At 42.9% G+C, this 13,426-nt stretch overlaps 1 protein-coding gene across 12 annotated transcripts in view; it reads left to right on the forward strand.

Moving 5' to 3' along the window:
• The window catches only part of c2cd5 (C2 calcium dependent domain containing 5), a 59,262-nt gene that overhangs the window by 32,268 nt on the left and 13,568 nt on the right, over positions 1 to 13,426 (forward strand). For 5 of the 12 annotated variants that reach the window (XM_021572241.2, XM_021572266.2, XM_021572234.2 and 2 more), the window contains exons 11-19: positions 7,053 to 7,106; positions 8,672 to 8,828; positions 8,921 to 9,094; positions 9,458 to 9,649; positions 9,934 to 10,120; positions 10,239 to 10,403; positions 11,390 to 11,527; positions 11,916 to 11,979; positions 12,092 to 12,153. In XM_021572241.2, coding sequence (XP_021427916.2) covers positions 7,053 to 7,106; positions 8,672 to 8,828; positions 8,921 to 9,094; positions 9,458 to 9,649; positions 9,934 to 10,120; positions 10,239 to 10,403; positions 11,390 to 11,527; positions 11,916 to 11,979; positions 12,092 to 12,153 — 1,193 coding nt within the window. The remainder of the gene's footprint in view (positions 1 to 7,052; positions 7,107 to 8,671; positions 8,829 to 8,920; positions 9,095 to 9,457; positions 9,650 to 9,933; positions 10,121 to 10,238; positions 10,404 to 11,389; positions 11,528 to 11,915; positions 11,980 to 12,091; positions 12,154 to 13,426) is intronic. The other 7 variants (XM_021572329.2, XM_021572304.2, XM_021572289.2 and 4 more) reach the window with 3 other exon arrangements.

Raw genomic sequence — 13,426 nt, forward strand, 5'->3', positions numbered from 1 at the left:
TCCTTCAGAAAAGCATGCATCCCAACTTTGTTTATTTGGACAATTTCTCTTGTTCACTTTCACATGTAAATGTCCATACTCACCAAAAAGTACATTCGGTAGCTACTAGCTATGCCGGTAATACTGTAAATCCCGGGATGAGAGAAGGATGGTATGAAAATGTTGAGCTTACCATTCGGGTTCACTCGGGTCTATCAGCTATAGTTACATAGACCCGATGACAATCAAACAAGACCTGAGGGAAAAGTTAACATTTTGGGCCCGTACCCGTTCAGGTAGGGGTGGACCCATGATAACCTCAAGGCCGGGCAGATTAATATTTCTCACTCGCACTTTATTCCATCCAGAAAAGAGCGGATTTCACATGTTCAGACTAGTTTTGCTAAGCATCACAAATAGGGCACAAAATGTCATCAACAATTTACTGTTAAATAACAAACACATTTTTGCATTTCCTGGCTTCCACACACAGCCTACAAGCCACTGATGCTGACCTTTGGTACATTTACATTTTAAAAAGTCTAATAAATCCATGTCATATATCCTACACCTTCACAATAAATCCATTATTTATTTTAGACAGGTCTAAAGAAGCATGATATGAAAAAAATGTAGTCTATTTCAGAAGAACAGAATAGCATACTCTGAGTTGTCCTTATGTTAGGTGGGCTACACTAGTTAATTTAGCAGACAAGATTTGCTTCGAATTCCGTCACATTATTTTATGGTATGAAGAAAACAATTGAACAAAGCTGAATAAAATGGAAAGGATATTTTCTCCAAGCGATCTGAGGGAGTGCGCAAATGCGGCTGGGTTTAGCGGTTAACAAAGAAGTAGGTATTCCTATATGCCTAATTTTGTTATTAATTTAAATGTTGGGCTATACATTTCATCTATGCACTTAAATAATGAATGGAGGACACTTTTTGCTGTGTTTTATTTTCATACCAGCCAGGTAGTCTATAGTCCTGTTGTAAATATAAGTAATGTGCTTAATATTAAGAAAGTTGAGAAATAAATATTGTAGCCTAGCCTATAGAAAGCTGATCCTCCTCTTTTTACTAGAGGCAATCACTCTGTTTTCTTGCGCAATTGCATAGCCTATTGAAAGGTTGCTCAACATGAGTTCATGGGCTCTCATGAAGTGTTTTATTACATTTACATTGATGTCAGAGTGATTAGAGGGACAATAATGCTGAGTACCAGGCAGTTAGAAAGTTTGGTAGGCTACTAATGACCATAAGCAGCATCAGAGATAGGAGAAGCCTTATTACCGTGACTAAACGGTCACATGGAATTTGACTGCCTTCCTGACTCATGACCGTCGGTGTAGCGGTAATACAGTAACCACAACAGCCCTAATCACAAACACACACACTGAAAAATAACTTCTCCTTCAACGTCAACAAAACAAAGGAGCAGATCATGGACTACAGGTGACAGCAGAGTGCGCACCCCCACCACATCGACGGGGCTACAGTGGAGAGGGTCAAAAGCGTGCACATCACTGACTACCTGAAGTGGTCCCTTCACACAGACTGTGGGACTTCCTCCATGGTATAGTTGAAGAGTACGGCAATTGCACCGTCCACAACTGCAGGGCTCTCCAGAGGGTTGTGCAATCAGCCCAATGCATCATCGGGTGCCCGATGATGAGCTTTTTAGGGCCTTCGTTTGTCTGAGTACTAGTGTTGCACAGTATGCCGAAACCTCTGTACTTTTTCGATACTAGATCATGAAAAACTGTTTGATACTAGAATTATTTTTGGTTCTTCTGTTAATTGTGTCTCACGGATCAAGCCTGTCTATCAGCTCAGCCGACTCTTTATTTTAGTTCGCACCGGCTACATTATGTTAGCTCCCCATTCATGCTACACAAGTTAACACACTTAATGCGACACGGCATGTAGAAATGTTGAAACTGTTAACTACTGTTCACAAAACAATGTCCATACAGGCCAGAACACTTTAAAATGGAAGAAGATACTGGTAGCTTCCAGCTTTGTAGGTAGCCTAAAGTCCGGCAGATGGCGATATTGAGTCGTTTCATCTTACCATCCAAACGCATTGTATGTAAACATTCATATCCCTGGTGGACCGGTTTGTTTCTCGCCCCCACCTCAACTGACATTTTTACCCTGCCCCCACCCCAATGGACATTCATCATGCTGAATATGCACCACTAGTCAGCCCACTGCTCCCCCTATGGACATTTACCCTGCCCCCACCCCAATGGACATGTATCATTGCCACAGTTGTTAATATGTATATATTATTATTTTGGGTTTATTTAATTTTGTTCATTGTTGGAGCTCAAGATTTATACCAAACCCTGTAATTACATCTGCAACCCTGTACATGTGACTATTAAACTCTCTAATCTCTCATTTCAAACCTTAAACATTTTCCATTAAGGCTGCATAGGCTTCGAAATCCTCCTTAACTTGATTTAATGATGAGAAGGCAGGGAAAATATGCATACTTATGAAAAACCATTTTCCAACACCTTGCTAGCGTGGCTAAATGCTAATCACGGATGTTGTACACTGCTCAAAAAAATAAAGGGAACACTAAAATAACATCCTAGATCTGAATGAATGAAATATTCTTATTAAATACTTTTTTCTTTACATAGTTGAATGTGCTGACAACAAAATCACACAAAAATGATCAATGGAAATCAAATTTATCAACCCATGGAGGTCTGGATTTGGAGTCGCACTCAAAATTAAAGTGGATAACCACACTACAGGCTGATCCAACTTTGATGTAATGTCCTTAAAACAAGTCAAAATGAGGCTCAGTAGTGTGTGTGGCCTCCACGTGCCTGTATGACCTCCCTACAACACCTGGGCATGCTCCTGATGAGGTGACGGATGGTCTCCTGAGGGATCTCCTCCCAGACCTGGACTAAAGCATCCGCCAACTCCTGGACAGTCTGTGGTGCAACGTGGCGTTGGTGGATGGAGCGAGACATGATGTCCCAGATGTGCTCAATTGGATTCAAGTTTGGGGAACGTGCGGGCCAATCCATAGCATCAATGCCTGACACACTCCAGCCACATGAGGTCTAGCATTGTCTTGCATTAGGAGGAACCCAGGGCCAACCGCACCAGCATATGGATCTCACAAGGGGTCTGAGGATCTCATCTCGGTACCTAATGGCAGTCAGGCTACCTCTGACGAGCACATGGCCCCCCAAAGAAATGCCACCCCACACCATGACTGACCCACCGCCAAACCGGTCATGCTGGAGGATGTTGCACGCAGCAGAACGTTCTCCACGGCGTCTCCAGAATCTGTCACGTCTGTCACGTGTGCTCAGTGTGAACCTGCTTTCATCTGTGAAGAGCACAGGGCGCCAGTGGCGAATTTGCCAATCTTGGTGTTCTCTGGCAAATGCCAAACGTCCTGCACGGTGTTGGACTGTAAGCACAACCCCCACCTGTGGACGTCGGGCCCTCATACCACCCTCATGGAGTCTGTTTCTGACCGTTTGAGCAGACACATGCACATTTGTGGCCTGCTGGAGGTCATTTTGCAGGGCTCTGGCAGTGCTCCTCCTGCTCCTCCTTGCACAAAGGCGGAGGTAGCGGTCCTGCTGCTGGGTTGTTGCCCTCCTATGGCCTCCTCCACATCTCCTGATGTACTGGCCTGTCTCCTGGTAGCGCCTCCATGCTCTGGACACTACGCTGACAGACACAGAAAACCTCCTTGCCACAGGTCGCATTGATGTGCCATCCTGGATGAGCTGCACTACCTGAGCCACTTGTGTGGGTTGTAGACTCCGTCTCATGCTACCACTAGAGTGAAAGTACCGCCAGCATTCAAAAGTGACCAAAACATCAGCCAGGAAGCGTAGGAACTGAGAAGTAGTCTGTGGTTACCACCTGCAGAGCCACTCCTTTATTGGGGGTGTCTTGCTAATTGCCTATAATTTCCACCTGTTGTCTATTCCATTTGCACAACAGCATGTGAAATGTATTGTCAATCAGTGTTGCTTCCTAAGTGGACAGTTTGATTTCACAGAAGTGTGATTGACTTGGAGTTACATTGCGTTGTTTAAGTGTTCCCTTTATTTTTTTGAGCAGTGTATATCGCGTTCAGCCAAGCTCAATAACGCAATGCATGCACACACTCCTATTGAATATGCATTCACCTGTATTGTGGATAGGCCTACCGCTACCACTCAAGACGTAGCTGTCTTGATTTACCCAGTTTAAAATAAATTATGTAGTTAGGTTAGTAAAAAGTCCATTTTTATTTATTTATTTGTATTTATTCATTTTATTTATTCATACATGGCTGTCTCTGAAAAATGTTGATGCAAAATGTTTTCAATGTAATGATATTGAACTCAAACGTTACCCAGAGCAGTCGCTGAGTTGTTAATTTTGTGACTTTGGCTAATATGACTTCTTTTTTTGCAGTGGTATTGAGTAATATGATGGTATCAAACATTGTGATACTAAACCTGGTATTGGTATCAAAGTAAAAATTCTGGCATCATGAAAACACTATTGAGTATTGTGGGAGCGGTAGATGTGGCTTTGGAACAAGAGGTGAAGTGCAGTGGAAGAGAAGGTGTCTGTCAGACTCCTCTGATTTGAACGGAGACTTTACACCCAGTAAAATATTGTCAGTGTGTCATCGCAGTATCACCCATTACACAGAGAGCAGCTGCTTTCTGTCTGTCAGTTGTGGTGTAGTGTTCGATATTACATGGTTAGGAGAAAGGTTAATCTGGGATGTAGAGCTGTGGAGGTCTTGAGAGGGTCCAGGACCATTCAGCAGGCTAGATGGTGCGTATACCTGACATTAACAGTTGTAGAAAAAGATCCCCAAACATTTTTTGGGGTGAAAGAAGTTGAACATTCTTATTTTAATCAATTTCAGACATGAAACATAATCTATGACTGTAATCGTGTAATTTTATGTATTTGGGATGTTTTCAGTGTATTTTGAACACTCAGACGATAAAAAAGAGTGCACAAAAATCACAAAAAGTGAACTTTAATTAACTGATTAAACTCTGACAGCCCTAGTATTTTCACCTTAACTCTCAGTACTGTAGAAAAACATTAGGCCTAGCCTAATTTTTAGACTAGAGATTCAGTGCCTTCAGAAATTATTCGTACTCCTTGATTTATTACACATTTTGTTGTGTTACAGCCTGAATTCAAAATGGATTCAATATTTTTTTCTCAGGCATCTACACACATACCTAATGATGACAAAGTGAAAACAACATGGTCACGTGAAAAGGAAATATGGAAATATCATATTTACATAAACTACCGGTCAGAAGTTTTAGAACACATTCTTATTCAAGAGTTTTTCTTTATTTTTACTATTTTATACATTGTAGAATAATAGTGAAGACATCAAAACTGTGAGAAAACACATATGGAATCATGTAGTAACCAAAAAAGTGTTAAACAAATCAACATCTATTTTATATTTGAGAATCTTTAAAGTAGCCACCCTTTGCCTTGATGGCAGCTTTGCACACTCTTGGCATTATCTCAACCAGCTTCATTAGGAATGCTTTTCCAACAGTCTTGAAGGAATTCCCACATATTCTGAGCACTTGTTTGCTTTTCCTTTACTCTGCGGTCTGACTCATCACAAGCCATCTCAATTTGGTTGAGGTCAGGGGATTGTGGAGGCCAGGTCATCAGATGCAGCACTCCATCACTCTCTTTCTTGGTCAAATAGTCTTGGTGTGTTGGGTCATTGTCCTGTTGAAAAACAAATGATAGTCCAACTAATACAAACCAGATGGGATGGCGTATCGCTGCAGAATGATGTGGTAGCCATGCTGGTTAAGTGTGCCTTGAATTCTAAATAAATCACAGACAGTCACCAGCAAAGCACTCCCACACCATCACACCACCTCCTCCATGCTTTTGGGTGGGAAATACACATGTTTCTTGGCCCAAGCAAGTTTCTTCTTATTATTGGTGTCCTTTTGTAGTGGTTTCTTTGCAGCAAATCTCATCTGAACAGTTGATGTTGAGATTTGTCTGTAACTTGAACTCTGTGAAACATTTATTTGGGCTGAAATTTCTGGGGCTGGTAGCTCTAATGAACTTATCCTCTGCAGCAGAGGTAACTCTGGGTATTCCTTCCCAGTGGCGGTCCTCATGAGAGCCAGCTTCATCATAGCTCTTGATGGTTTTTGAGACTGCACTTGAATAAACTTTCAAAGTTCTTGAAATGTTCCATATTGACTGACCTTTATGTCTTAAAGTAATGATGGACTGTTGTTTCTCTTTGCTTATTTGAGCTGTGCTTGCCATAATATGGACTTGGTCTTTTACCAAATAGGGCTATCTTCTGTATACCAACCCTACCTTGTCAGAACACAACTGATTGGCTCAGAGTGTTTCTGGGTAAGTCTCTAAGAGCTTTCCACACCTGGTTTGTGCAACATTTGCCTATTATTATTTTCATAATTCTTCAAGCTCTGTTAAATTGGTTGTTGATCATTGGCCATAGATGTTCAAGTAGATTTAAGTCAGAACTGTAACTCGCCCACTAAGGAACATTCACTGTCTTCTTGGTAAGCAACTCCAGTGTAGATGCAGCCTTGTGTTTGAGTTTATTGTCCTGCTGAAAGGTGAATATGTATCCCAGTGTCTGTTAGAAAGCAGACTAAACCATGTTTCTCTTCAAGGATTTTTTATGTGTTGGCCAGTGACAAAAAAAATCTAAATTTAAGCCATTTTAAATTCAGGCTATAACACAACAAAATAAATAAATAAAGTCTGAATACTTTATGAAAGCAGTGGATCTGCTAGTGCATGCCTCTTCTCGTTCTCACCTCTTTAGGCTATAGTTCTCTCCCTCCTCTAATTCCACAGCATCTCTCTTGGATCATTTTTCTTCTCACAGTATCTGCTTTTCTCTCTCTCTCTCTGCTAGGCTCTGGTATTGACTCAGTGGTCTGTCTTTGCAATGACTGTGGTGCTGTTGTCTTGTGTTGTAGTTTGTATCTTCTCTTTTTCTCTCTCTTTCTGTACTAATGGTGTGTGTTGTTCTGGCCCAGCATTGGGTAACACACGCTCTTACAAACTGCTAGACTGGAATAGTGTTGCTGCAGGTACCTCCCTCCTTCTACTGGTTTCACACACTGGAGACATGGCAGCTCACACACACACACACACAACTATGGGTGTGCAAACATCTTGTTAATCCTCCAGGCTAAATCTCTGTCAGTGTTTTGGTGCAGTAGTCACTAGCCAATCTTTCACTGAGCTGCCATCTCTCTCTTGTCTTTGTGTGTGTGTGCTGAGCATGTGCTAACCCCCCCCCCCCCCCCCGCTTGGCTAGCCCACCCTACCAGGCTTCTCCTGCTACAGCAGTCTGTAACGCAATGCATCCCTAATGCTCCCCTAACCCAGCAAAGCATCTGCATTGTGGACAAACCTGTCCAGGTTCACACAAAGATAGTCTGGGCATGTGCATATCATCCCTGGCTTCCACTGGGCCGTATTCATACAGGGAGGGGGGAAAAGGCAAGAGAATGGAGGGGGGTACATGAATGAAGGGAGGGAGTGCAACGGAGAGTAGTGTAGTGAGATAAAGACAGGGATGAGGTGGTTTAGACTCTGTGATGAATGAATATGGCCCTCTGCCCATGAGCGTGCACATGTTCATGAGCTCGCCCTTGCGCGTGCACGTGATGTGAGCTTCCCTGTCTCTCTCTCTCTGTGTGTCTCTCTCTCTGTCTCGATGTCTCTCTCTCTCTCTCTCTGTGTCTCTCTCTCTCTCTCTCTGTTGTGTGCATGTGGCCTGTCCAAGGAGGTATGGCGTGGACCAATGGTCATTATTAAGGACCCATGGTTCAGCCTCCACCAAATGTCCCTCATTTAAATATGATGAATGCTCTGAGATGGTCTCCTCTCCTCCTCCTTTCCTGGCCTTATTGTGTTCAGGGGGCACAGAACCTGGAGATAACGTTTTGAAACAGGAAGGCACTTCCTGAACTTGTCCAATAAGAATACTCTTATTCGTTTTCCATTTTCAAAATGTTTAGCTTTGGTGTGCCCTACTGAACCCCTCCTGTAATGGGCATGAAGGTAAGGAGATGCAGGGGACTTGGGACGCCACCCCATTACTCCACCCACTAGATCCCTGTCTTCCTGTGATTGGCTGGCCTGGAGATAATGCTATAGGAGATGAGAACAGCCCAGACACTAACTAAACACCTTCATTGTCTTCATATTTGTCATCAACATCATGTTCACTGTGTTACAAACTGACAGTTGGCTAAGTGGTATCTGCTTGCTATGATGCACCTTTTAGCCAAATCAGCTAAATGTGTCAGTTGATTCTCTGTTGGTCAGACAGATCTATTTGCTGATAGTTGCTAGTTTCTAATAGTCAGTTGTTTCCGATAGTAGCTAGTTTCTGATAGTATCTAGTTTCCGTCACTGATTTCTGATAGTTTCTTCCAAAAGTTTGTTTGTGATAGTCAGTACATTTCTGAAAGTTGCCAGTTTCTAATAGCTGCTAGTTTCTGATGGTCAGCTAATTTCTGATAGTTGCTAGATTCTGGTAGACAAACAGTCAGTCAGGTAGCCAGCCAGTGTGTCTGTGCGTGTATCGCTATGAATGTGTGACTGTGTGTATCTGTGTATGACGGTGTGTGTGTGTGTGTTGCAGACGAGCCAGAGACGAGGGACGCGTGGTGGGAGGAGATTCGTCAGGAGATCAAGTCTCATGCCAAAGCCCTGGGTTGCCACGCTGTGGTGGGATACAGCGAGAGTACCACCATCTGGTACATTACACACACCATACTTAGACCAACCTCTATTTCAAGGTCTGTTTGATGGGCAAAGAAAGGGATTTAATTTTATACTAATTTTAACATCCCCATATCACCCTCTACTCCCCTCTCCCCTCCGCCCACAGTGAGGAGGTGTGTATCCTGTCTGCGTCGGGCACGGCGGCCATGTTGAATCCCAGGTTCATGCGTGAGGGCTGTTTGGACGCCGGCGGCAGCGACCAAAGGTTGTCAAGGCAACCACCCCTCGGCATGGTTGGGTCGGAGAGGGCAGAGGGGGAAGTTAGCTCATCTTGGCTGGGGTAGGAACACACACACACTGTGTTGGATGGGTGTTAGTGTAGGGGTGAAAGAACTTGAGTGGCTGGGAGGGTTTTAGACTAATTAACCTAGTCATGGGTTACTTCTAAATGGACAGTGGTGTAATGAGGCAGCTGGTAGCCTAGCGGTTAAGAGCGTTGGGCCAGTAACCGAAAGGTCGCCGGTTCACCGAGCTGACTAAGTGGATATACTGCTGATGTGTCCTTGAGCAAGGCACTTAACCCTAATTGCTCCGGTCACTCTGGATAAGAGCATCTGCTAAATGACTTAATGTAAAATGTTAATGAATGAATGAATTTCATAGCTTTTTAGCATACTTTCTGAGCAGTGTGTGTGTATTCCAGGTTTGATGATGCGTCACCCCCTAGCTGTGGATTTTGTCACATCCCATATGATGAGTTCAACATGCCGTTCCCAGCTCAGCTCACATACTGCTACCACTGTAGGAGACAGAAGGTCCCTGATGTGCTCTTTACTACCATAGACCTACCTGCTGAGGCTGCTGTTACTGGGAAGGGCTGCCTCATACAGGCCAGGTAACGCATACACTACCACTACAAACATATATCCTGTCTTTGTGTTGTTCCTCTAAACTGTTTCCTATGAAGAAGTCTAATGTTGTGTTATATTGCAGGTTGTGTCGTACCAAGAAGGTGGCCCAGGGAGGCTTGTGTGTAATGTTGTGTTATATTGCAGGTTGTGTCGTACCAAGAAGGTGGCCCAGGGAGGCTTGTGTGCAATGTTGTGTTATATTGCAGGTTGTGTCGTACCAAGAAGGTGGCCCAGGGAGGTGTGTGTGTAATGTTGTGTTATATTGCAGGTTGTGTCGTACCAAGAAGAAGGCCCAAGGGGAGGTGAATGCCACAGCCATCTCTAACCTCCTCCCCTTCATGGAGTATGAGCTACACACCCAGTTGATGAACAAACTGAAGCTGCGCTGCATGAACGCTCTGTTTGGGCTCCGCATTCAGATCAGTGTGGGAGAAAACATGCTCCTAGGACTAGCTGTAAGTCCTGTGTTTGAGTGTGTGCGTCTGTGTGACCCCCTCCTCATGTCTGTTACAAGGTGTGTATCTGACGTGTGTGTGTGTGTGTGTGTGTGTGTGTGTGTGTGTGTGTGTCCAGTCTGCAACGGGTGTATACCTGTCAGCTCTTCCAGCTCCAGGTGGTATCCAGATAGCTGGTAAGACCCCCAGTGACCTGAGCTATGACCAACACATTTCAACCATGCAGAAGCGCATCAACGACACCATCGCCATGAATAAGGAGCTCTACAACATACACCCCCCGGTGAGAGAGAGACAAACACACACACACACACACGTCTGTGTGGAACATCATAGTTAATTCCTCTCTGTGTCTTTCTCTGGTTATTAAGAAGTTATTTACGTTGGACCCTGAGGCGTTCACTGACCTGAATACAGTACTAGCATGCCCAATTAGAGTGATGCATGGCACATTAGCCTCTCTATTAATCACATCTTTATATGAGTACCCCACCCTCTAAAATCACAGCTCTATCTCAGTACACCCACTCTAGAATCACAATATATGAGGTGTCCTAAAATTACAGCTGTATGAGTATCACAGCTTGACAGTAAATGTGTACACTCTAAAATCACAGCTCTAGGATAGTCTGGAATCACAGCTTTGTCTAAGTACAGTCTAGATTCACAGCTTTATGATAGTCTGGAATCACAGCTTTATGATAGTCTGGGAATCACACCTTAATGATAGATAAAGCTGTGATTCCAGACTAAGTACAGTCTAGATTCACAGCTTTATGATAGTCTGGAATCACAGCTTTATGATAGTCTGGGAATCACACCTTAATGATAGATAAAGCTGTGATTCCAGACTAAGTACAGTCTAGATTCACAGCTTTATGATAGTCTGGAATCACAGCTCTTTCTAAGTACAGTCTAGATTCACAGCTCTAGGTTAGTCTAGATTCACAGCTTTATGATAGTCGAGAATCACAGCTTTGTCTAAGTACAGTCTAGAATCACAGCTCTATGTGAGTACACTCTCACACACATTAAAATGTGTGTGTGTGTGATTATCACTAATATAGAAACGTACTCTGATGATTGCACAATATTGGGTGTGGGTAGAATTGGGTGTGATTAGGAATGACCTAATCATTCTACTTAGTATGAGGTTGGAACTGATGGTGTTTCTATGGTGACTAACTCAGCGTCTCACAACCCGGACAGGGATGGACAGACACACACACAAACACACATATTGTTGAGTTGTTGTTGTTGTTGTTGTAGGAGTGTATAGAGGAGGTGGTGGGGTCTCCTATCCCTGACAGACAGCGGTCCAGACTGTTCAGGTCTACCTCTGAGAGTTCAGATGAGCTGTCAGAACTAGACCTGTCCCACGGCAAGAAGGACGCCTTCGTACTGGAGGTATGGTTGGCTGTGTGCACTGTACTGTAGGGTGTGTGTACCGTAGGGGTGTGTGTTATGTTGGATGTGTAATTGTAGTGTGTGGGCATATGATCTGTAAAGGATCTGAAAACACAAATAAAGCAACACCTCACGGCACAACACATCTCCCCCATGTGACCTACTTGTTGTGTGTATGTACTGACATGTATGTGTAACTGATAGATGCACACACACACTACATGTTCATGTTTTTAAATGTATGGAAATTGTAGTCTTTTGTCAAAATGTATTTTTGTTTATGTGTTGGACCCCAGTAAGACTAGCTGGACCATTAGTGTCGGCTAATGGAGATCCTAATAAATCACATCAAATCTGTGTGTTCATGCTTTTCTTTTCATGTCTTTAGATTGATGACACTGATGCAGTAGAGGACATCCAATCCCTTCTCACTGATGCCCCCATGCCTGCAGGTACACACACACACACACACACACACACACACACTGTTCTACAAGAAATGTTCTATTCTATTCAGCTATGCTCTTTTACGATGTCTGTCCATCTACCTGTCTCTCTCTCCAGGGTTTTACAGCTGTAACACGGAGGTCATGCCTGGGATTTACAACTGGACTTCAGGGCTACAGGTCAGACTCACACACTGAAACACTGCTACTACTACCACTACTACTGTACTTCTACTACTACTGCTCCTCACAATTGGCCCAGCATTGTCCTGGTTTGGCCCGGGTAGGCCGTCATTATAAATAAGAACGTGTTCTTGAATTACTTGCCTAGTTAAATAAAGGTTAAATTTGAAATATATTTGTTTTACTTGTACTACTACAACTACTGTACTACTTCTACTACATCTACTGTGCTACTACTACTGTTCTACTACTGTACTACTACTACTGTTCTACTACTACTACTGTTCTACTACCACTGTACTACTACTACTACTGCTACTAATGTACTACTGTACTACTACTACTACTGTTCTACTACTACTGTACCACTACTACTGTACTACTACTGTTCTACTACTGTACCACTACTACTGTACTACTACTGTACTACTACTACTGTTCTACTTTTACTACTGTGCTACTTCTACAACTGCTGTACTACTACTGCTCTACTACTACTGCTCTACTACTTCTACTAGTACTGCTGTACTACTTCTACTAGTACTGTTCTACTACTACTACTGTACTACTACTTCTACTACTACTGCTGTACTACTACTTCTACTACTACTGCTGTACTACTACTTCTACTACTACTGCTGTACTACTTCTACTGTTCTACTTTTACTACTGTGCTACTTCTAATACTACTGCTGTGCTACTACTACTGCTGTACTACTGTTCTACTACTGTATTACTGTTCTACTACTACTACTACTACTACTACTACTGTACTACTACTGTTCTACTTCAACTACTGTACTCCTACTACTGTACTACTGCTGTTCTACTTCTAATACTGTACTACTTCTACTACTGCTGTACTACTTTTGCTACTACTACTGTTCTACTACTACTGTACTACTTATACTGCTACTGTTCTACTACTACTGTACTACTTATTCTACTACTATTGTTCTACTACTGTTACTACTGTACTACTACTGCTATTACTGTTCTACTACTACTGTACTAGTTATACTGCTACTACTACTATTATAATACTACTTCTACTGTACTACTTATACTACTATTCTACTACTGTGCTACTTCCATTACTGCTCTACTACTACTGCTGTACTACTACTTCTACTACTACTGCTGTACTACTTATACTACTACTGCTGTACTACTTATACTACTACTGCTGTACTACTTCTACTAGTACTGTTCTGCTGCTACTACTACTACTACTACTACTACTATTATACTACTGTACTACTACTACTAC

Source organism: Oncorhynchus mykiss, chromosome 2, assembly GCF_013265735.2.
Source record: "Oncorhynchus mykiss isolate Arlee chromosome 2, USDA_OmykA_1.1, whole genome shotgun sequence".
Classification (NCBI taxonomy): Eukaryota; Metazoa; Chordata; class Actinopteri; order Salmoniformes; family Salmonidae; genus Oncorhynchus; species Oncorhynchus mykiss.